This window comes from Sparus aurata, chromosome 11, assembly GCF_900880675.1.
Source record: "Sparus aurata chromosome 11, fSpaAur1.1, whole genome shotgun sequence".
Classification (NCBI taxonomy): Eukaryota; Metazoa; Chordata; class Actinopteri; order Spariformes; family Sparidae; genus Sparus; species Sparus aurata.
In genome coordinates, this window is record NC_044197.1 from 32068661 (window position 1) to 32090887 (window position 22227).

A 22227-nucleotide genomic window follows, 5' to 3' on the forward strand; every position below is an offset into this window, starting at 1 on the left:
AGGACATGGTGCAATGAAATAATGGTTCCCAAGAAGCTTCAGTGCAAACAAACGACAGCTACATAGAACAGAAATCACATGTTGCATTGCTAAAATATCAGTAGGTTACATGGCACTGTCCATGGTGCTGAAATGCTATCTTCATCGTAATCAGCATTCCTATCCGTTCTGTCCATGAACCTATTAAACCCACCAAATTCTATAAACTTTGGAACAGTCTTGCCTTTAGGGCTGATGGCTCACTGTAGGTCTTTGCCCCTCTGCTTTGGGCAAAATTATACCCGTACTACTACTACTACTACTACTACTACTAATAATAATAATAATAATAATAATAATAATAATAATTAGTAATTTATCCTTATTCCATTGTTGTTGGAATAAGGATAAACTTCCCAAAGCACAGGTAGAATTATATAAACCGTAAATCCAAAGAGATTTTCCAGTTTGCATATGATTCAAGGCCTCCAAGAATTGTACGTTTAGAATAGATTTTTCTGATTTGTGTTATGTTGTTATGAAATGGTAATACAGTATATTGTTAAAATAAGCAATTTGTAGTTCCCAGCCACCTGTTCCAAACCAATAGAGGGCAGTATTTCAACACTCACCATTCTAGCTCCTAGCTCTAGATCTAGATCTTATGGGGCCATGCCAAATTTTTATCTGTATTCCAATTTATCAAATGTCTTACCTGATCAAGCACACACATCCCTAAACCCTCCATGTTTACAGTGAACCTGTCTCAAGCGTTTCTCTGTCTAGTGATCCTGTAACTACCTGCTAATATTTCATTTGACATTATTGAGGTGTTCTTTAAAACTATTATTTTCTGCTACATAGCAAAATTAAATCTCCCTAACAGTAATGTTTTTACATTAGTGCTGAGTCAACAGTACAGTATCTAATCTCACTTAATTAGCAAATTTATTTAACATTAGCAGGGCAGATGGTACAGCAACATCACAAGCTAACCTTGATGAAAAAACTACTACTTGCAGTTTGTTTTGAAATTGAAATATTTAGTGTTATTTTTAAAATAATGTTGTCTTGTGATTACATGGGATGCTTTAAAAACCTACCACTCCTTACAGTTTTATTATGATTGGATCACTCAGGAAGGAGCACTTTATGAATTTAAGGAGATGATGAATTTTGCTGCTGAAAACCAAATACAGTTCAGTCTTACTGTGCAGTTACACCACTAAAGAGTTTTGTGAACCTTCAGTCAAAAACTATTTGCTTATCATAACATAAATCAAAGGTCATCAGTAACTTCTTAAAGAGGCAGTCAAAGCCTGGCGTTCGGTGTCCAGATGATTAACCAGAACAGGCAGGGTGCCCCGTATTTGGCTAGATTGCCAGTGGTACAGTGTCTTATGTCTAGTGAAATGTTGACGACCTCATTCTGACTGTCACTGTCATGATAGCTTTTGTTCCGTCTACTCTTTAGACATTTTGGGAACAAAGTCATGCCCTGGAAGCGGAAATTAACGCACTTTATACCATGGTCTGGGGGAATACTTGATTCTGATTGGCTGCAGGGTTAACTTGTTGTGGCTTGTGAAAAACTTTATATTTTTATATAAATTCGTGGTCTTAATTTCTTTTCTTTGGCAAGTGACCATGGTATAAGCGGGATAACGCCCTTTGAGGTGTCCACATATGGACACCTCATCAGGCATTATCCCTTACCATGGTCTGGCGCAATACTCAATTCTGATTGGCTGCAGGGTGTCCATTAATTCATGATATATGGTAACCTACTAAGTAGTTCTAGTCAAATTGTCTATTCACTGTTCTAAATTAATGCGATAGCTGGTTCTTAGGCCCCTGTGTCGTCCGTTAATTCCTGATTATGGACACCTCGTCGGGCATGAAACCTTACATAACATACACTTGAACTGATATAGATTTTTTTAGGTGAGCCTTGTTTTAGGTGGTTAAAATTCGCTTTACAGCTGGATTCCGTTCACTGCAGTACGAGCTGAGTGTCTGGGCTGGAGCGGCTCTCCACTTCTCCAAACTGAGGCTGGGCTGATCGGCAATTACAGTAGGGAACAGACCGTCTATAGATATGTTCTTTATGTGACCCGACTTAAAAAAAAACGAACTATCCCTTTAAGGTCTGGAGTCTTTGGTAGTCAATCTTTTTCACATTTTAAGCAAAAATAATTGTGTCATTGTCATCTTGGAATATCTCCCTGCCATTAGGGAATTAAAAATCCATTCATCATTCAGTATATTCAGGTAGTCAGCCGACCTAATTTCTTAGGCACATAACAGACTCACTGGTAAGTGGTTTTCTTACGGCTACACAGCTGTTAAGTCCAAGTCCTTTGAGTTCTTTTTATGTTGTGTGTGTCGAAATACTGTTTCACTATTAAACATAATTGCGAGTTCTACTGTTTTTTCACCATTTGATTTCACCAAACATTTTAATTCCCATCATGATCATTATCATCCAACTACATTTCGTCCTAAAAAAATTATGTTTCACCACTATCCTTCTAGGTTTTAATAATGCGTTGGACAGCTCTTAACCCAATTGTTACCGGCTCAAGTAACAAAGAAACGTCAGGAGAGACTTTGTCACAGTTTCACGTCTATTGTTTTAATTCCATGAAACAAACATCTCGATTTCAGATCAATCTTAACATCAAACAGAACAAAAGACAAAGCAAAGTTTCCGCCGCTCATTAAAGGCCAGGCCCCTTTTATGTCCTTGGCTGGGAGACGGCTCGCGCACAGGCACGTCTCCATTCAGGAACACACAGGACCAGGCCTACAAGAGACGCGAGATCAGAAAACAACACATTACAACAGAACATGGACAAGAGGCCCAAGGGGCCGTAACACCAATGTTAGAAGTTTCAGCAATCAGTGTTTTCTTTGCTTGGTGCAGGCCAATGATTTGACCCTTCTGAAATAGTAACATCTTTTCCACAACCACTGGATGTCTTCCAACAGGTTATTCAAGAAATGGTAAGCTACATACTGCATCATTTAGGGTTAAATAACTTGTTACCAGCTAAAACATATTAGTCACCGCAGTATTTATCCAATGGAAGGCTCTCACCCGTTTGCGTAGTTAAATCCACATGGTGACTTTTTTTTGGCCAGAATTGGTCTGTCTGTGCTGCTCTACTATAGTGACACCACACTTTTCCTGTCCACTTCTGTGTCAGATGAGTCTACGAAGCATGTTGTGTTGAGGTACAACCGTAAAATCCCACATTTTGACACTGTGTACAACTCACCAACAGTACTGCTCTCATCAAGGCGTGATTCCTTAAAGTCATAAATGTCGTGTAGGAAGTCTTCCCATTTTCCTTTTGTTGATTCACCACCTGGAAAAAACAGTTCTTTGGCATGTGACAAAATGTCTGTTTTGGTTGAATTCTTGGATACCTCAAATACCCTGCAGCCACCACCAGAACGCTTCCTCATTTGTTTTCCCTCATGGATCCACCCTAACTCAATTCTTCTTGAACTCTTCACAGCATTTTTAGAACAATAGCGGCTTGATTTTTTTTGCACTCTTTGCAAGCCAGGGTTCCTGTTCAGACTCCTCATCTTGACCTTCTGTTGCTGTCTTTAGTTTCTTAAAAATCCCCACCACTGTTCAATCCTTTGGTTATAATTACTTGACACGGTAACATAGCATCTAGGGCTGCACGATTCTGGAAAAAAGAATCACGATTTTTTTGCTTAGAATTGAGATCACGATTCTCTGGCACGATTTTTTTCACAAAATTTTTATTGCACTAATGAACTTTATGAATGAATGATTTTTACAAAAGTAAAAAAAAAAAAAAATAGTCTCCAAGATGAGAGGGCATCCTTTAATCCCTCATGTTGTACAGTGTTTATTGGGGCCGTATCCTTGGCTAGGTGATATGTGATAGCTGCTGTGGTCGGCTTTCTAAAACGGAGGCGTAATATTCCTCCTTTTCCAAAAGCCGCCTCAGAGGTAGGCGTAAACATGTGACGTGACGTGAAGCCCGAAGTTGACCTGTGAACAATTGACAACGAACTTCTCACTCTCACTCCTTCCAAACACTCCTCTGCAGGCGGGCTTCCTCCACTGAATCAAGTGCTACGTTTGGGGGCGCTTCAAAAAATCCGGGAGGAAAATAGGACCATTGTTTGTGATTCAGCTTGAGATAGGGCTGCACGAAAAATCTTTAAAAATTTTGCCCATCTAGCAGGCGAGGTGGAAATAAGTGTACCCTCCGAGGCAGCAAATCGGCGGACCAGAACAGACCCTCAATTTGCCGCCCTCTGTCTAAAGGGTTAGGGTTAGAGATCGAGATATAAAATTCTTCAGAATCGCCATGTGTGGAAATGAGATCACGTGTATGTGTGAATCGAGATCGCGATTTTTTAACGATTTTTCGTGCAGCCCTAATAGCATCTCTCACTGAACTCATCGTCATGGGTACCTCCTAAAAACATCTGCATCTGCTCCACTAAGCGGTTCTCAGTACCCAGGTCTGCCCTGATTCGTGTGGGAGTGCCGCTCCCGCTTCTACTTCATCAATGAATAACCAGAAATAACTCTGGGGTTGCCATTTGTGGTGTAAGCATGCAGCCACATGACCATACACGAAAATCCATCAACGGCACCGTTAATGCATATTCCATATGGTTTCAGTTTCTTGTACGAATCGAAATGCCATAAGAAGTTGGGGCCTGGGTTTGTGTACAGGCGACTTCTTAGACGGTTCCGTTGCCTCAGCTGTACTCCTTGAGGATCTAGGATTTTTAACAGGTGCTGTACAGTTCTCTGAGTCACAACCAAACCAGATTGAATGCATCTCAAATGCACAAATTTGTATCGATGAAGCATCCTGTGTTGGTTCAACTGCTCCTGCAGAAAGAGAACGACATCCAGCATGTCAGACTGGGCTTTCTGCCTGTGCAGTGTTGACATACTAATATTTATACCATCCTCATTTCCAAGAAACCTCAGTATTTCCCAGTGTCTCAAACTGAGAAGGTGGTAATAGCACATTAACTACGATAGCGCCATCATTGCCACTGAGAGAGGATTTCTCTGACAGATGTTTCCTTTTTCTTTATTTTATTTTGTAATTACGAGATCTTTTCTCGTACTTGGGTGTGTATTTTTTTTATATTTTTACCGGTCAATAATGCAATCGCTGCTGTCTGTCCCATAGAAGAACATGACAGCCAGCCTGTGTTTTGGAACTATTGGGGCTTACATGAACCATGTGACTGCCCTGGCGGTGACATCACAGAGTGTCACAACTCTTTCTCTCTATGGCACTGCTGCTTTGTCAACAAGCCTAGGACGGTCGGCAGGATCACTCATGCCACTTTCAGCCATGTCGGTCTCGCTCTGCTCTGTGACTGTCTGTCACTGTGAAACCACGACCACGCTGTCTGCAGACACTGAGGAAGCAGAGAGAAGCTGCACACAGACACTCTGCCCCACTGTAGCACAAAGTTCATGAAGTACCGATACTAATAAAACATGAAAAAGTACGTTTTTAACGGCTGGGTACCGCGGTACCTTTCTAGTATCGGTTTACCCTGCAACACTAGGTTGAACGTGCCAACAGGTGACTCCAAATCTTCAATACATGTTCAATTTGGTAGAGATCTTGGGACTGAAGACCATAGAATGATTCCTGCCATTGTGTTCTTCACAGGTGCATATGGATTGTGTTGTTTCACTCATTCATCAGGATTTTAGGCTTTTCCTTTGAATTGACTCTTAGTAAATGTACCAAAACTTGGCATTGATGTTATCAGTTTCCCCTGATAATTACATGCATGTGTGCATGTGATTGCTCATAAAAATCTTTACAACACTGCAGCTTAGAGAACTTGAGCTGTAGGAATGAAGGGATAACAAAGCTCATCAGAGACCACAGCACATAAAAAATATACACGCCAGGATTTTTATTTTACATACAGCACACATCCGCTTTTGTAAATGATTAAAGATGCAGATTTAAAAATTATAACCTGCTTTAGCATTAATGTTAATCTTACAATTACACACTGTTAATCTCTGTGGCAGATTAGAGAATCGATGAATTTTCCCGACAATGAGGGCTGTGTAATACCCAACACACTGTGAACCCGCAAACCAACAACCGAGAAGTCGCTTGATATTTGGCTTGTCTAAAAACTGGTAAAAGCAGAGGTAAAGTCCTTCAACTGAAATGACCACATTTGCCCATCAGGCATTTGACCTTCAACCCAGATTGACATCGTGAGCCAGATGGAGGTGCTGTAGCTCCAAATGATTACAGAAAAGAAATATGTGGATTAGAGGACAATAATTTAAAAAACACATCTGCCCTGAGCTGTTACATACTCTACATACACAGACACAATATGCTATGTGTTATTGTATATTGTCATTGGATGGTTTTTTTTGCCTTATCTGCTGCAGTAGTATCTTTGAGAGGGGACACACACAGATGCAAAAGACTCTGCTACTCCCCGTCCCCCTTTACAGCAACAACCACACCCGAACCTAAGAGCTCCTTCCTACAGCTCACCACCCTTGTCATGTTTGAGATATTACAGATTAATTCAGCTCTGATTTAATGTGTTGAATATACTGTAAACTGTCAAGCTTCATCCGAGAGCATTCTATAATTTTATTTAGATAACACTGAGTTGTCTCACTGTGATTTCTTTATAAGGTTATACAATGGAACAGAGTAGAAGTGTTAAAAAGATGTGAGTGAAGGCCCATTTGGTTACGATGCTGATGTTTAACCCTGTAACCTGACCAGTCCGTCTGCATACTGGAACTGTTCACTGTTTTCATACTCTAGCATGTCAAGAGCGACTTCACAGCTCTCCTTGACAACGCGTTCTTCATCTCCGCGGTAGCGATGCAGCACAGCGAGACACTCATCTTTGCCTATGGAGCCAAGAGCCTCTGCCGCTTCATGTCGGACCATGGGGCTCTCACCGGAACGCTCAAGAGCTGCACACAAGGCAGGGACCGCTGCCGGGTGCTGCATCTGACCCAGGACATAGCCAATCTCATGACGGAACAGAGCACTGGAGCACTGCAAGCCTGGAGGCAAAAAAAGGTAAAAGATGTCTAGCACTGCTAACATCACAGGGCTGCTTCACTGAGAAATAGACTGCATTTCATTTTCTAATTCCATCATAATTGCAGTCAGCTCCCTGGAAGCAGTGGAAGAAACTGAAATATTTCAGTTCCTTTAGCTGGGGGACCAGGCCCACAATGTTTCATATGATGGGATTAATTGTTTGGGATAAGTGTAAAACAAAAGAATTCAAAGCTTTAATCTGAGGTCAAACTATAAAAATGACAACAGATCTGTTACAGTTGTGTAGTTTTGTAACAACTGCAGTGATACACTGAAATAACAGGAAGTTAGAGTGTTGTATCCTACCATCTGCCAGTGCCAGTGCAGCCTCCTCACTGCCAACATTACGCAGGGCAAACATGGCTCGGTAGCGTTCAAATAGTGGCAGACTCTCATCAAGCAGGATGACACGCAGCTCGGACACACTCCTCTTCACCGCTGGAGGGGCTGGATCTATAGAACAGTATGGGTTCTTATCTGTACTGGCATCATCCAGCTGCTTCTCTCCTTCACTCTGCAGCCACTCCAACCGACGGACAGCCAGCTGACATGTCTCTGCAACCTGCAGGTTAGCATGGGCATTGGAATGGTGAGGGTGGATAGAAGAAATTGTTTTTAGAATAGCAATAGAATTTCTTGTTTTTGTATCATAAATGTGATTTAAGATGAAGTTCTCTCCCATGCTTGAAACTGTAATTAGAAGATTAAAATTACATCACAGTTCACAGTCGGGATTACAAAAGACTAGATATGACCCCACCAAAGTTTTACCAAAATGAAATGTGCTGTAAAGCGTGCTGTATGCGATAATTGAGCTCTGTAAAAGAGGGTTTCTTCTGCAAAGGCACAGCACTCTCCTCAGCCTTCAGCATAATCAAATCTTTCATTTTTACTATCTCCAATATCCTTGTCTGTCACTCTGGTAGATTGGAAGTCGTGTGGCTCGAGCACCACTCGCCGATGCCTCAGCCTGCTCAGTCGTCCTCTTGAATCCACATTCTTCACATACATCTTGTGAAATTTGATTGTATCAGATATTCTGTCAATTAAATTTGCAAACTATGCTTTTGTTGTTCTGTTCTGTACATGCGCATTACTTCGTGTCTTTTCATCCTGGGAGAGGGCTTTACAAGGTTTTTCACACTGACATACTGATTTCAGTGATCTACATGGCAGGGTGCCAGCCACCTGGAGGACATCTAGACAAGAAGTGGTGAGGGGATCAAATCAAAACTCTGATCAATGGACATCCCACTCTACCTCCTGAGCCACAGCCACCCACAATTAGTGGCCTTGATACCGCTGCCTACGTAGTTACAGATAATGCAATATGTTCCTACCTCTATAACAGGATCATGGCTGAACTCCTTCAGTAGGTCCAGAACCTCTGCATCACCAATTGCTCCCAGAGCCTCCCCTAAAGACAGACATACAGTTAGAGTGACAAACAAGCAGAAAAAGAGAGAGCTCTCTAGTTTCTAGATCTCATGCAACTCAAGTATTTGTATGCTGTATATTTTGCCATCCAGTACAGATTTGGTTGACATCTTTTTATTTTTTATTAACGTCATGATATACGAGACGAAGGAATTCAACAACAACAACAAAAAAAATACCGAAATATCAGATATGACTTCTGGGATCCTACCAGCACAGAAGTTTGTATTCATTTATTACCACACAACACATTTATTTGAGATGACACTTTCCATGGGGAAAGAAGGTGGCAAACTGGAGATAAAAAGGGCAAAACCCAGAGTATGGGAGCCTCAGAAATACTGTCGAAACTCCAGCAACAACTGTTGTGTATAGAACAACTTTTTGCTGGATCAACACGGTAAAGCTCGAAGCCTTTATCAGGGTTATCATATAACACATTAAAAACAACTTTTAGAAATAGGTGAGATAAAAAAGAAAAAAGGAAAAGTACAAGTTTAAGACACCACACAAGGCAAGATAAACAGTTTTTAAGGTGAAATATTAAGGTAAAATCAAAAGTAGTCAAAATAGGCCAATTATACCCCAGTTCGAGTATATGAGCACAGTAGCGGCCCGATACCCAATGCCAGTATCGGTACATCCCAAAATAACTTCTTCACTCTCTGGTTTTCCCTTTACCAAGACAAATCTACCCTCTTTGTCTATATGTTCTGAAGTGTTCATAATTTTATAGGAAAATGGCTAATCCTTTTCATTCCTGTTAATAATCCTGAAAATACTGCATGTGCATTCTTCACCGTAAACATGTTTTCCTGTACCAGTGAAAATTCAGTCCCAGCCCTCACAAAACAAGGTAGAACTGAACTTGTGATAATCTTAAAATAATCCATCTGAGTTTAAGTCACTTTAACCCTGTTAAGAACTTTGATGATTGATGATTTGATTTGATTTGATTTGATTATTTGGGTTCATGCAGGAACTCCGTCTTATGCTGCCATTCTCATTGTTGGATAACTGGATGTCGATTCTGTGCAGCATTAATGTAGTTTTATCACTTCTTGAAGTTATTTGGTCTTAAAAACTGAGTGTCACAGATCTTGTTCAATATAGCTCCGGAGCTGAAAAACACACTTATTGGGTAATTTTGACTACCCATTAAGACTAGAATTGTCCTAGAAATATTTCAATAATTGGGAACTAAATTTTCACTGGCACAGGAAAACATGTTTATGGTGACTAATGCACATGCAGTACTATAATTATACTGATTATCTATATTTCACGATATGAAATAATGTGTATTCGGCTAAAAACCTAAGATTTTTACTTTGCCCAAACACAGGGAAATAAAAGGGGCATACTGATTAACAACAAACCAAACCCAGTAGAAAATACAGCTAAATAGGTATCAGACATATAGAGAACCTTGAAGTCAACACATTACAAATATCCACCTATGAAAACCACTGAATGTAATTTTACAGAATAAGAAAAAAACTATTGTTAAAAAAAGATTAAAATGATTTAATGATAAATGAAAATCTTTAAATGTTTTTTGTCTACGATGAATGCGTACAGTTTTGGAACAAATCAAACAGTTCTATGAATTGCAACAGTCTCCAGGTCCAAAATATTTAGCCATAGATGTTTACATGTTTTTGGGTGTTGGAAGACTGGCGAGCCCTTACATGCAAAGACAGACAAACATATGTAGCAGCACTGCACAATATAGTGTGTGTGTGTGTGTGTGTGCGCGCTAGTTTACCTGCTTCATGCCTGACCATTGGCTCCTGCTTTGTATCTTGAAGTACAGAAATCAAGGCTGGTATAGCCCGTCTGTCCTGCATCTGTCCCAGGCAGTATGCCAGCTCATGCTTCAGAAGGGCAGACTCATCAGCGAAGGCCTTACTGATCCATTCTATAGCAACAGCACCTAACAAACAGGTTATAACATTAATCAGATTACACAATAGAACACTGATTCCCAATCAGGGGGGCCCCGATGCGAAAGATACATGGGGTGGGGCCATAGTATTCGCGAAGCCCTCTTGATTTTAAGGGGTGTAATAATTGTAATATATGGTAATGTGTTAAATATAGATGTGTCAGCAAGTCATTTGTGTGACAAAACAACTACATTTAATCTAAGGGTTACATTATTTATTAAAAAAAAAATAAAAATACTATAGCAAAGTTTAAATAGATACCACATGCCAAGAGGGAAAAAAAAGCACACAGCACAACAGGGTCAACAATTGGAGAAACACAACCCGACATCACGTTGCGGTGGCCAATCCCATATCAGAGTGTGACTGAAGCCACAGTGGAGTGTAAAGTAATGTGCTGTGTATATTCACTCAGTTTGTCTTTGTGCACCAATTTAAAAACACATCTGTTGATGTCAAAGGTTACTGAGACATGACTGGAGATCCTAAGCGCAGTAGAATGGGTCAGTAGCAGCGCATGTTTTTGAGCACGGATTTACATTTCACTTTCACTTCGGTTTGATCTTTCACAGTTTAAAACACACAGTAATGAAAGTAATTACTTAACTATCATTTTCCATCCATTGATGAGGACAAACACGCTAGTAGCACAACAACAGAGCAGCTGCGCCTTTCAGCAGGGGTTCCCAACACGCAACATACATGGACCATGGAGTGACACTCCCACACCACCGCATTATCCTGCAGCATTTCACCGCACCACTGTCTGCAGGACATCTCGGTGGGCATCAGAAAGAAGAAGACTTAACTAAGAAAACAACACCATATACATATATCCAATAACTGTAATAAATAATCCAATAACTTGGGAACAGTAACAGTGGTGGCGCTATCTGTTCGCTGCGACCCCCCCCCCCCCCCCCCGAGAACAAAAACAGTGTTAATTATGTGTATCTAAATCATATTGTATCTAAAACGTACCAGCCACACTCAAGAGGCTGCTAAACTGCAACACACCGATGCAGAACCACAAGCCTACCATCGCAGTTTACTTCTGGGACTTAAACACTACCCTGTGGTGTTACCAATGGGGAGATACTGAATAGACTACAGATTCTTGGCTTGCTTTGCGAAGAGAGACAAACAGCAAGAGCATGCTTACTGGCAAGGGCCAGGTGAGGAGGCGCTGAAAGACAGAAGAGGAGCAAGAGAGCTGGTGTCTATGCTAGGCTAAGAGCTAACGTTAGCCAGCCAGCTTTTCCCACCATCTCCAACGTCCGCTCCCTGGTAAATAAACTGGACTACATTAGACTACAATGGACCACTAGGGACTGCTGTGTGTATGTTTTTACAGAAACATGGCTCAACAGCCAAGTCTTGGACGCGGACATTCAGCTAGATGGACTAGCATTGCATTGAGCCGACAGAGACCCAACACTGTGTGGCAAGATCCGAGGTGGAGGACTGTGTACTTACATCAGTGGTTCTCAATTATTTTTTGTCATGCCCCCCCAGAGGACAGAAATTTTTTCACGCCCCCCTGATATGAAATACTATTGAGAATCTAATCATATTTATTCATTCATCTGTATAAACCACCGTATGAGTTGCAGCATTCTGCATACAAACACTTGATTATCAAAATGGTTTCATGCTGTCCTGCCAGAGTTTTTAGGCATAAAACACAAACAGGTCTTTATTTCCGACTGTGTTCACGATAAACCCAGGGGCTATGTAGGGATCGTCATATTTCCTGCTCCATAGTTCCCGACCGAAGGATTAGCAGAAGAGCTTGTGTTTGTCTCTTTTTTGAGATTTGTGTGCTGGTGTCAACACGGAATGTTTTATTTTGAAAAGTAACCGGATGTTATATTGTTATTTCAGCACTTGACTGGTCTGCTCGGTGCAAAATTCAGCTGAATTGCTGCATCATGCTCCAGGATCCGCCAGATATGTTCCGGGGGGCTCCGGACTGCCGGTGCTGGCGACAGAGCAGATACGCAGCGCTGTGGAACTGCTGGAAATAAACACATAGACTTTTAAAGTGAAAGTGAAACCTATCAGCTCCGCTGGTGTGGCGGACGTAACCCAGCGGACACTTATCCAGTGGAAACAGAACTTCCCAGAAGGACTGCTTATTGTCACCAGAGATTTCAACCATGCAAAGCTCAAAACTGTGCTTCCTAAATTCCACAAACATGTGGATTTTCCAATGAGAGGGGCGAACATGCTGGACCTTGTTTACACCACTATACCTGGAGACTATCAGGCCAAGCCCCGCCCCCACCTCGGAAACTCAGACCACATCTCTGTTAAGCTGATTCCAGCATACAAACCGCTTGTCAGACACTGACTGGCAAATGTTTAGGGAGGCAGCAACCACCAAGGGCTCCATTGACCTAGAGGAGTACACCGCATCAGTTGTTGGCTTCATCAGCAAGTGCACTGATGACGTCACTGTCATCAGGACCATCACCACGCGCTCAAACCAGAAGCCATGGATGACCGCAGAGGTACACACAGTGCTGAGAACCAGAGACATAGCCTTCAGAGCAGGAGATAAGGAGGCTCTGAGCACAGTGAGGACGACACTGGCCCGGACTATCAGGGGATGCTAAACGAGAAGCTGTGGCACGGCATCCAAGCCATCATCAACTACAGGACAACAACACCGTCCTGTGACAGTGATGCCTCTCTGCCTCTTTGATGCGCTGACATGTTCTACGCCTGATTTGAAGCAGAAAAGGGTGTGGTGGCGAGGAAGAACACCCCCCCTCCCGGCGAACAAGTGCTAACTCTGACAGACAGTCCGGATCGGGAATAACACCTCCAGAACCACCACACTGAGCAGAGGGGCACCTCAAGGTCATGTGCTCAGTCCACTGCTGTTCACACTCCTGACCTACGACTGCACAGCACAACACAACTCGAACCACATCATCAAGTTCGCCGATGATATGACTGTGATGGGTCTCATTGACAAGAATGACGAGTCATCATACACAGTGGAGGTGGAACAACTGATAACCTGGTGCAAAGCCAAAAACCCAAGAGATGGTTGTGGACTTCTGGAGAACACAGAGAGACCACAAGCAATGAACACCCTCAGCAAGGTCCAAGGCCCCAGTGGAGATCGTGAAGAACACCAAATTCCTCGGTGTCCACCTGATGAAGAACTAGACCTGGTCCCTCAACTCAGGCGCCACCGTGAAGAAAGCCCAGCAGTGTCTCCACTTCCTGAGAAGGCTGAGGAGAGCTCACCTTCCACCCCCCATTCTCACCACTTTCTGCAGAGGGACTATAGAGAGCCTCCTGGGTAGCTGCATCACTGCCTAGTTTGGAAACTGCCCCCAACTGACGGCTAAAAAGATCACAGGAGTCACTCTTCCCTCCATCTCAGACATTTACACCACACGCTGCATCCGTAAGGCAACAAGCATTATGGAAGACCCCACCCAGCCCTCACAGAGAATTTTCTCCCCCCTTCCACCTGGCAGAAGGTACCATAGCATACGGTCTGTCACTACCACCCTACGAAACAGCTTCTTCCCCCAGGCCCTACAACTCCCCAGGGCTCAGGGACTGATCTGATCACCTCTGTTGCCCAGTTGTATGCTGTCCTGCATCACTGTGTTGTATTTGTCTGATGCACTCCACTAGCAGTTAAATGTAGCTTATGGTACTGTTGTTGTTCTATGTTGTTGTTTGTTTGCAGTGAAGCTTCTTGGGAAACGTTATTTCATTGCGGTGTGTACTGTGTATATGGCTGGAATGAAAATAAACCCCTCTTAAATATTGTAAATTAATTAAAAAGATAAATAAATGTATTAACAATATAAGTAACAATTTCTTGTTTCACCATTCAATCCAATATGTGTTCTCTCTCTCTAGCTACAGCATAACTCCGCTGCTGTGGGTGGGGAAGTGGACCAGGTCTTATAATCAGGCGTTTTTTGCTCTGAATGACATCACATAGTCACCATCAGTAAATGACGGCTCCTGTCTGGCTCTCTCTGTAAAAGTTCACTGAAGACTTGGTAGGGAGGGCTGTTGAACTTACTTTTAATCTTTAAATTTGGTGATTTTGATTTCAATACAATTTGCCTGAGACAGTAACAAGAACAACTACGTATTGTGATGTCACATAATCATCATCAGTAAACAGCAGGAGCTGCCTGGTTACACTGAATGCCATCAGACTGGCACAATCTTGCCCCGCCCCACTAGCATACCCTCTCACACAGTCATCGTCTTGCCTCTGTTATCTCCACTGGCGGGTAAGAGTTGGAAGGAAACTGTCCCCTCATTCCACCCCTGTAACTTTCACACAGACAGTGAGGCGAGGATCCCCACAAGATTCCCGCCTTGAAAAGGAAGTATGAATAGGGCTCCTCTCTTCCTCTTTTACCCTCTCTGTGTCACCCCCAGTGTTAGGCATGTTATAGGGCTGGCAATAAATCGGCAAAATCAATTAATTCGAGTTTTTGGTTTAGGACGATTTTAAAAAATGAAAATCGCATTTTTATTTAACTTGCTCCGCTGCCGCTCCCTACGGGCTCCCGTAGTTCATAGTGGGCTCCGCCCTCCCGGCATCGACTTTCCACAGAGATACAAACATGACATGCAGCAAGCCAAGAGTTTGTTCCTAAAAAGTCACTGTTTGGTTAGTAGTTTGGTTCTGTAGCGTCAGACCTCGAACAAACCACCGTCCTCTGCAATGTCTATTCAAAGGCTGTTGTAACTAAAGGCAGCGGACTGACCCATTTATTTCAGCATCTCAAACAGACGCATATATCAGAGTGGGACACTTGTTCACTATGAGAAAACTGTGGCAGCCCACACACACCTGCTATAAAGCAGCCAACATTAGCGGAATCATATAATAATTGTGTCCCGTAAGAAAGCGACTCGGTGGACAGCTTTTACACTACTCACAATAAGTTAGGGATATTGTGAGAGACTCAGTGGATTTCATACATACGGTGTTTGTTTCACTTCAGAGAGTTTTGGGATAGGGAGGCAATTGTATTGGGGTGATAGACACAACTCATTTTGTGTTTTCCACGTAATGGTCTCACTGTGTACAGTGTGCCTAACATATTGGGGCCAATACCAAAAAAACTAAAAGACAACCCTTTTCAATGTGGCATCAATTTCTACATTCTGTGGGTATAAAAAGCTGGTATTGTGAGTAAGTCATTCCAAGTTCATCATTCAAACAGCGATGAACACACGACGTCACTTAATGGACGAGCAGCGCCACCTGGCCATAGCGCGCCTTCGGGTCAGTGGCAGGCAGTCAGATGTTGCTCGGGAACTTGGTGTGTCTCAAAGTGTCATCAGCAGACTTGTATCAAGACACAGAACTACTGGCAGAGTTTGTGACAGACCCAGGAGTGGAGCCCCACGAGTGACAGACCGCAACGATGACCAGTACCTAAGGACCTATGCACTCAGACATCGTTATGCAACTGCCACACAGCTGCAGGCCCAGTTACGAGATGTGAGAGGTACTAGGGTTTCCAGACAAACCATTCGAAACCGACTCCACCGCTTTGGCTTGAATGCCAGACGACCGTTGCAGGTGACTCCACTGACACCAAGACACCGCCGTGAACGTTTGCAGTGGGCACAAGACCATGTGACCTGGACAATGCAGCAGTGGTCTACCGTCCTGTTCACTGATGAGTGTCGGGTCACCATGCACAGAAATGATGGTCGTCAGCGTTGCTGGAGAAGGCAAGGTGAGCAATACGCCGAGGTCAACATGGTCCCCAGGGTTCCCTTTGGTGTAGGAGGTGCAACAGTCTGGGCAGGCATCACCAGTCAGCGCAAAACAGATTTGGTTATTGTAGATGGCTCAGTCACTGCACGTTCTTACCTCAGAGACATCATAGAACCCATCATCATCCCCCAATTCCGCCAGCACACCCCCAACTTTCTGTTCATGGATGATAATGCTCCACCACATCAGGCCAGAATTGTCACAGCTCGACTTCAGGAAGTCGGAGTGCCTCATATGGTATGGCCAGCAATGTTCCCTGACCTGAACCCCATAGAGCACGTCTGGGACCAGCTGAAGCAGAGACTGGATGATCGTACCCCACCCCCACGTGACCTGGCAGAACTGCGTGTAGCACTTGTGGAGGAGTGGAACGCATTGCCTCAGAACAACATCATGAGGCTAGTGAGGGGCATGAGACGTCGCTGTCAAGCTGTCATTGCGGCAAATGGTGGAAACACCCGCTACTGACATTGTCAATTTTTGTTATTTGGGGCTATCCTTGTTATTGTCTAAATTTTTGGGGTAATAAATATTAAACTAATGAAAATGGTGTTTCTTCTCATTCATTATTAGTAATATCAAAGGGAACTTTTACTTATTTCATTAAAATTCTGACCAAATAGGAAAAGCACTCATGTAAATAACAATATCCCTAACTTATTGTGAGTAGTGTATGGGTATAGTCACGTTGCATATCGATAATGATATGGTGCCCGTATATGCAGTGGAAAAGCCGGAGGTTTATCCACAGGCTGAAAATGTTCGACCGCAGGTTTGTGCTACAAAGCCGCAACGGGTCCTGACTCAAGCCAGAGGAAGCAGACAGGCTCGTCTTCCTGGTCAAAAATGTGTAAAATAGACAGCAAGCACACACCTCATGTCCTGTACATCTACCAACATGTCATGTTTACTATGCAATGCATGCAAATGTTTAATTTAGTTTACATATCTTCAGGGATATAAAATACTTTTTTGTAAAGAAAGGCACCTTTTGCAAAATAAAGTATTTCATGAAAGTTATGTTCACACTTTTCAATACCAATATGGAAACTGATCTGTTTTTATAATAGCAAGCAATCTGACATGTTAAATTTATGTTTACAAAAGCATTTTATCAAAAAGGGACACAATCTTTTCAAAAGCATGCACTTTTATATATTTTTTCAAGTGAGTTTGAAGCTTCATTGTTTACAATGGCAGGGCAGATTTGTTTAAAATCATAGCAACAAAAATAAATGCAATGCTCTTAATAATTTCTTTGTAATTTGAAGTTTGTTCTTGAGAAGGAAAAAAAAATCTATTAAATTGTAAATCGGAGATTCAATTTTTAGGCCATATAGCCCAGCCCTAGCACGTTACTTTAAAAAAGTAATGAGTTATAGCTACTGGTTACTGCTTCAAAAAAGTAACTGAGTTAGTTATGTAATTACTCCACTATAAACGTAACTAGTAACTATGGCATTACTTTTAATTATTCCCCCTTTTGAGCTCGGCATTCATTGTAGCGTACTCAGCATCCATGTATTTAGAAAATGTCTTCCTGCATGGTGGACTGGCACCTGTTCTCCCCGGTATTTTTGCCAGTGAGTGCTCTGAAGGAGTCTGAGTCAGCTGTTGATAACAGGAACATGTTCTCAACAACATACCTGCCTATCATTGCATTCAGTTCAGTCTGTGTCAAGTTTTTGTGAAGCTGGGGCAGAAAAATCCAGCTGTAGCTGCTCGGACAGCTCCGTGTCCTTCTTTGTTAACCACACCTGGCCTGCTGTCATCATCAACAGTGTCAACAAGGGTGTTTTTGACCACTAGTTTTGTAGAAGCATGTGCCGCTGAGAGATGCTTCATTAGATTAGAGTTGCTTACAACAGACGTAGACAAAAGAGATTAAAGTAGTGTCTGTACTTCCACTTTGAAAACTTTTACTTTCCCTCCGGACTCGCCATTGCTGCAGCTCACCTCTGCTAGTTAGTGTGTGCGAGGCTGCTGTGTGCATTTGTGGTTTGTGTGTAAACTGAACACTGCCTCTGATTGGCTTACGAGCTCTCATCTACCTTAGAGAGCCAATCACCATCACTTACGCAGTTGTTGCGCCCCTCCCTCCTCCCTTGCCAAGCAAATAATAATGATAATAAAATAAAACAGCTTTGCAGCTCTGGTGGCCGAGAGCCCAGTCGAATCACAACAGCTTCAATGAGCAGCTTCAGTATGTAACGCGCCACATTTAATAATCGGTAACGGCGTTGTAACGATGGAATTCGTAATAAGTTAGATTACCCGTTACTGAAAAAAGTAACGCCATTAGTAACAGCATTTATTGCAGGGTTCTCCCCAGACGGTGGAACAGCGGCGCTGCGCCGCTCTACCGCTCGGTCAGCGCCGCTATACTCCGCGCGTGACAGTGTCGAGCGTCCGTCCGTCCGTCCGTCCGCCGTCCCCCGGTTGACGGCTAGGAGCTCCCGGCTGACGGCGATGAGCGTCCGTCCGTCCCCCGGCTGATGGAGTTGATGACCGGCTGTCCGTACGTCCGTGTCTCCCCGGACTGACGTTGACGAGCGGTCGCCCCCCCCCCCCCCGGACTGACGTTGACGAGCGGTCGCGCACCCCCCCCCCCCCGGACAGACGGTGCGCCGCTATACAAAGAATTTCTGGGGAGAACCCTGTATTGTAAAGGCGTTTATTGTAATGCCGTTATTCCCAACACTGGTCACCCCGTCTGTAAAGTTTGCCTCCGCAGTTCTCGATATATTAGTACGAACCTTTCACCCATTTTGGGTTTTAAAGTCATATCTTAAGGCAGGAACACACCGGCCTGAAGCGTTCGGGGAGGCTCGGACGAGGTCGGGAACAAATCTGTTTGGTGTCTTCAGCTGCGTTGGAAGCTTTCGGAGCCACGTGGACGTTGTCTGCTATGATTCAACATGCGACGTCTGAGAAGGGTGGCTGTTGGCCGTCTGAGCCATTGGATTCTCTGATTGGTTGTGTGCCAGCTGTATGACCATTCTGATTGGCGGTGTGCTAGGGAATCGGCAAGGTGTGTGGGAAGGGCGGAATACTGTGTCTGCTTTGTTTTTCTATGCACTACGTTCAGTCATTTCCTGTTTTCATGTAGCGCCACCCGCTTATTGTATCTTGCGCAAGCGCAGAACGTACATGCTATGGTGGAGTAGGCAGCACGTCGAAGCAGTGTGTTCAATGCAACTTTTCTGCCGACTGGGTCAGACAAGAGGCAACAGAGCGGTCGGATAAAGGCAGATGGCAATTGGTTTACTTTTAAAAACCTGTTAATGAATGTTCCAGTGTTTTGGGGGCATGTTTTACCTCCTAGGTTCTTCAGGGTGAATAAAGCTCGGAACCGCCGGGTCAGGTCCAGTTCTGGGTCCACCAGAACCTGTCCGACTGCTGCCACCTGCTCAACACCAGCCATGCTTCTACATTGGGAGAGAAACAGATGGATCAAGTTCACTGCATTATGACCCTTGTTCCTGCTTCATCTTCTTCAAACCACCTCAACCTTTAAATATTTTAAAGTGATGTGCTTATTAAAAATGTAAAGCTGAAATGAATATTCGATTAACTGACAGAAAATTCATCAACAATCATTTAGATTTTCTAATGATCTTTTTATTTTTTAAATGGGACTTAATAATTGATTTATAGTTTATGGTCATATTTAAGAGAATAATTCACAATTTTTCTTGTTTATGCTTCATTAGTGTGAACATTTGCTGATTCGCCTCGTTTTAACATCATAATGCGTTGATAATTATATTATCAATAATAATAATAATAACAATAATTATATATATAGATATCTATCTCATATATATATATATGTGTATATATATATATATATATGTATATATGTGTACATATATGTGTATATATATATATATATATATATATATATATATGTGTGTATATATATATATATGTGTGTATATATATATATATATGTGTGTGTGTATATATATATATATATATGTGTGTATATATATATATATATATATATATGTGTGTATATATATGTGTGTGTGTGTATATATATATATATATATATATATATATATATATATATATATATATATATATATATATATATATATATGTATATATATATGCCTATATATATAGGCGTAGTATCGGCCCGATATCCAATGCCAGTATCGGTATCGGTGCAAACCTAAGTTTAAGCTTTATACCGACTGGATATTGTACTTAAGACGTTAAGTATAAATAAAGCTTGTAGGGGAAAAACAACAACAAAACTGCCGTCACATCCGCCACGTTATCGATAACCTACAAGGTACCAGCTGTCCTCACAAAAGTCTGTCTCGGACCAGGCTAACCATTAGCTTCCTGTGTTGTAACTTAGCTCATCTAACTCCAGCTTGTGGTTTCTTTAATGTAAACGATATAGAAATAAAATACAATAAAATGCCAACACCCGACAGAGGAGGGCAGATCCTTTCGGTGCCAGGAGACGTACTGACCGTCAGTGTGGACAGGTTTTGTTCCTCACAGATCTGAACCAGCTCCCGATATGTGCTGCGGCCACACGCGGCACAGTGTTCTTCTGCTTCTTCTTTGGTTTTCTCAGCCTTTGTGTGCACTACCGCCACCGTCTGGACTACAGCATGGATCACAACAGTAAATACACACCATAAATACATGGTAAAACTGATTTCTGTCTTCTTTGTTGCTTCTTTTGCAAATGTATCTGCCATCTTATTTCCAGTATGTGCAGGAATCCACATGAACTTAAGTTATTTTCCTTTTTGTCTTTTGTCTTGAAATGCTTTCCATATCCAGAATTAGTTCATATCTGATTGTATATTCTTTGCACTTATAAGTGCAGTAAAGGAGTCAGAGCTAATCAGAACTTTCCTCGGCTTGGCTTGGAGCAAGTACTATAGCTAGTGGTTATCCTGTGTATATCACTAACCCTTTTATTTGACATGGAATTTAAATTTGGAATGATAAATGCTGTCCATGCTCTATTTTTTCCTGTTTTAGATGCATGTGTGTATACCCTTTTGTTGTTGTTTGCAGTGGTGGACAGTAACGGAGTAAATTTACTTGAGTACTGTACTTAAGTACATATCCAGAGGATTTGTACTTTACTTGAGTATTAGATTTCTTTGGTACTTATTACTCTTACTTGAATACATTTCCAAGACAAATATTTTTACTTTTACTCGACTTAATTTCTAGGAAGGCTGAAAAGTACTCGTTACTTCCAGGTCTGTATTTTTCTAGACACAAGCTGTGTTTGTCAAAGAAGGAAACCTATCACAGTGCACGCTCTCCACTGGGATCTACGTAAAAGCGGAAATACGTCATCCCTCCCCATAAAAGGTACCACCAAAGTAGCCACGCCTTTCGACTGCGTTTGTCGACACAAAACCGCGACAATGGCTGCATTATGTAGTTTTTTGTAAAGCAGTGATTCTCAACCAGTGGTCTGGGGACAACATTGGTCTTTGAGGGGGTTCCAGTTCCCAACTTAGCTAAATGATAGAGAGTTAGTTGGACGGTGCAGGTTCATTTGGTTACAGTTTTAATGATTGTTAATAAACATCTACATCTGCAACATCTGCTGTCCTCCTGTGATCCCATTCATTTTATTTGTTTTTATAGGTGTTTCTGCAGGCTTTATATAACCTTGTGGTCCTAAAAGCAAGCACATCAGTGCAGGTGGTTTCAAAGAGTTAATTCTCGGAAACAAGAGTTAAAAGGTACTTAAATTCATTTAGAAAAAATTATAGTAATTTAGAAATTTACTCTTACTCTTACTCTTACTCTTACTTTTACTTAAAGTAAATTTAAAAGCATGTACTTTTGGATACTTAAGTACCTTTAAAAGCAAGTACTTTTTTACTCTTACTCGAGTAACATGTCGACTGAGCTACTTTTACTTGTAACGGAGTAAATTTTGACCAGTAGTATT

At 42.2% G+C, this 22227-nt stretch overlaps 1 protein-coding gene across 2 annotated transcripts; it reads right to left on the bottom strand.

Annotated features, from left to right (window-relative positions):
• Positions 1-5916: 5916 nt before the first annotated feature.
• On the bottom strand, positions 5917-20912 carry dohh (deoxyhypusine hydroxylase/monooxygenase). Of its 2 annotated transcripts, none has more exons than XM_030434154.1 (6): positions 20771-20912; positions 19599-19713; positions 10315-10482; positions 8450-8526; positions 7416-7671; positions 5917-7069 (listed from the first exon to the last, which is right to left on the bottom strand). In XM_030434154.1, exons 2-6 carry the CDS (start codon positions 19702-19704, stop codon positions 6759-6761), a joined length of 918 nt encoding a protein of 305 aa, XP_030290014.1. In that variant the 5' UTR covers positions 19705-19713; positions 20771-20912; the 3' UTR covers positions 5917-6758. The 2 variants fall into 2 exon arrangements, with proteins under 2 accessions (XP_030290014.1, XP_030290016.1); XM_030434156.1 differs by having other exon boundaries at positions 19599-19708; positions 20771-20900.
• Positions 20913-22227: the final 1315 nt, after the last annotated feature.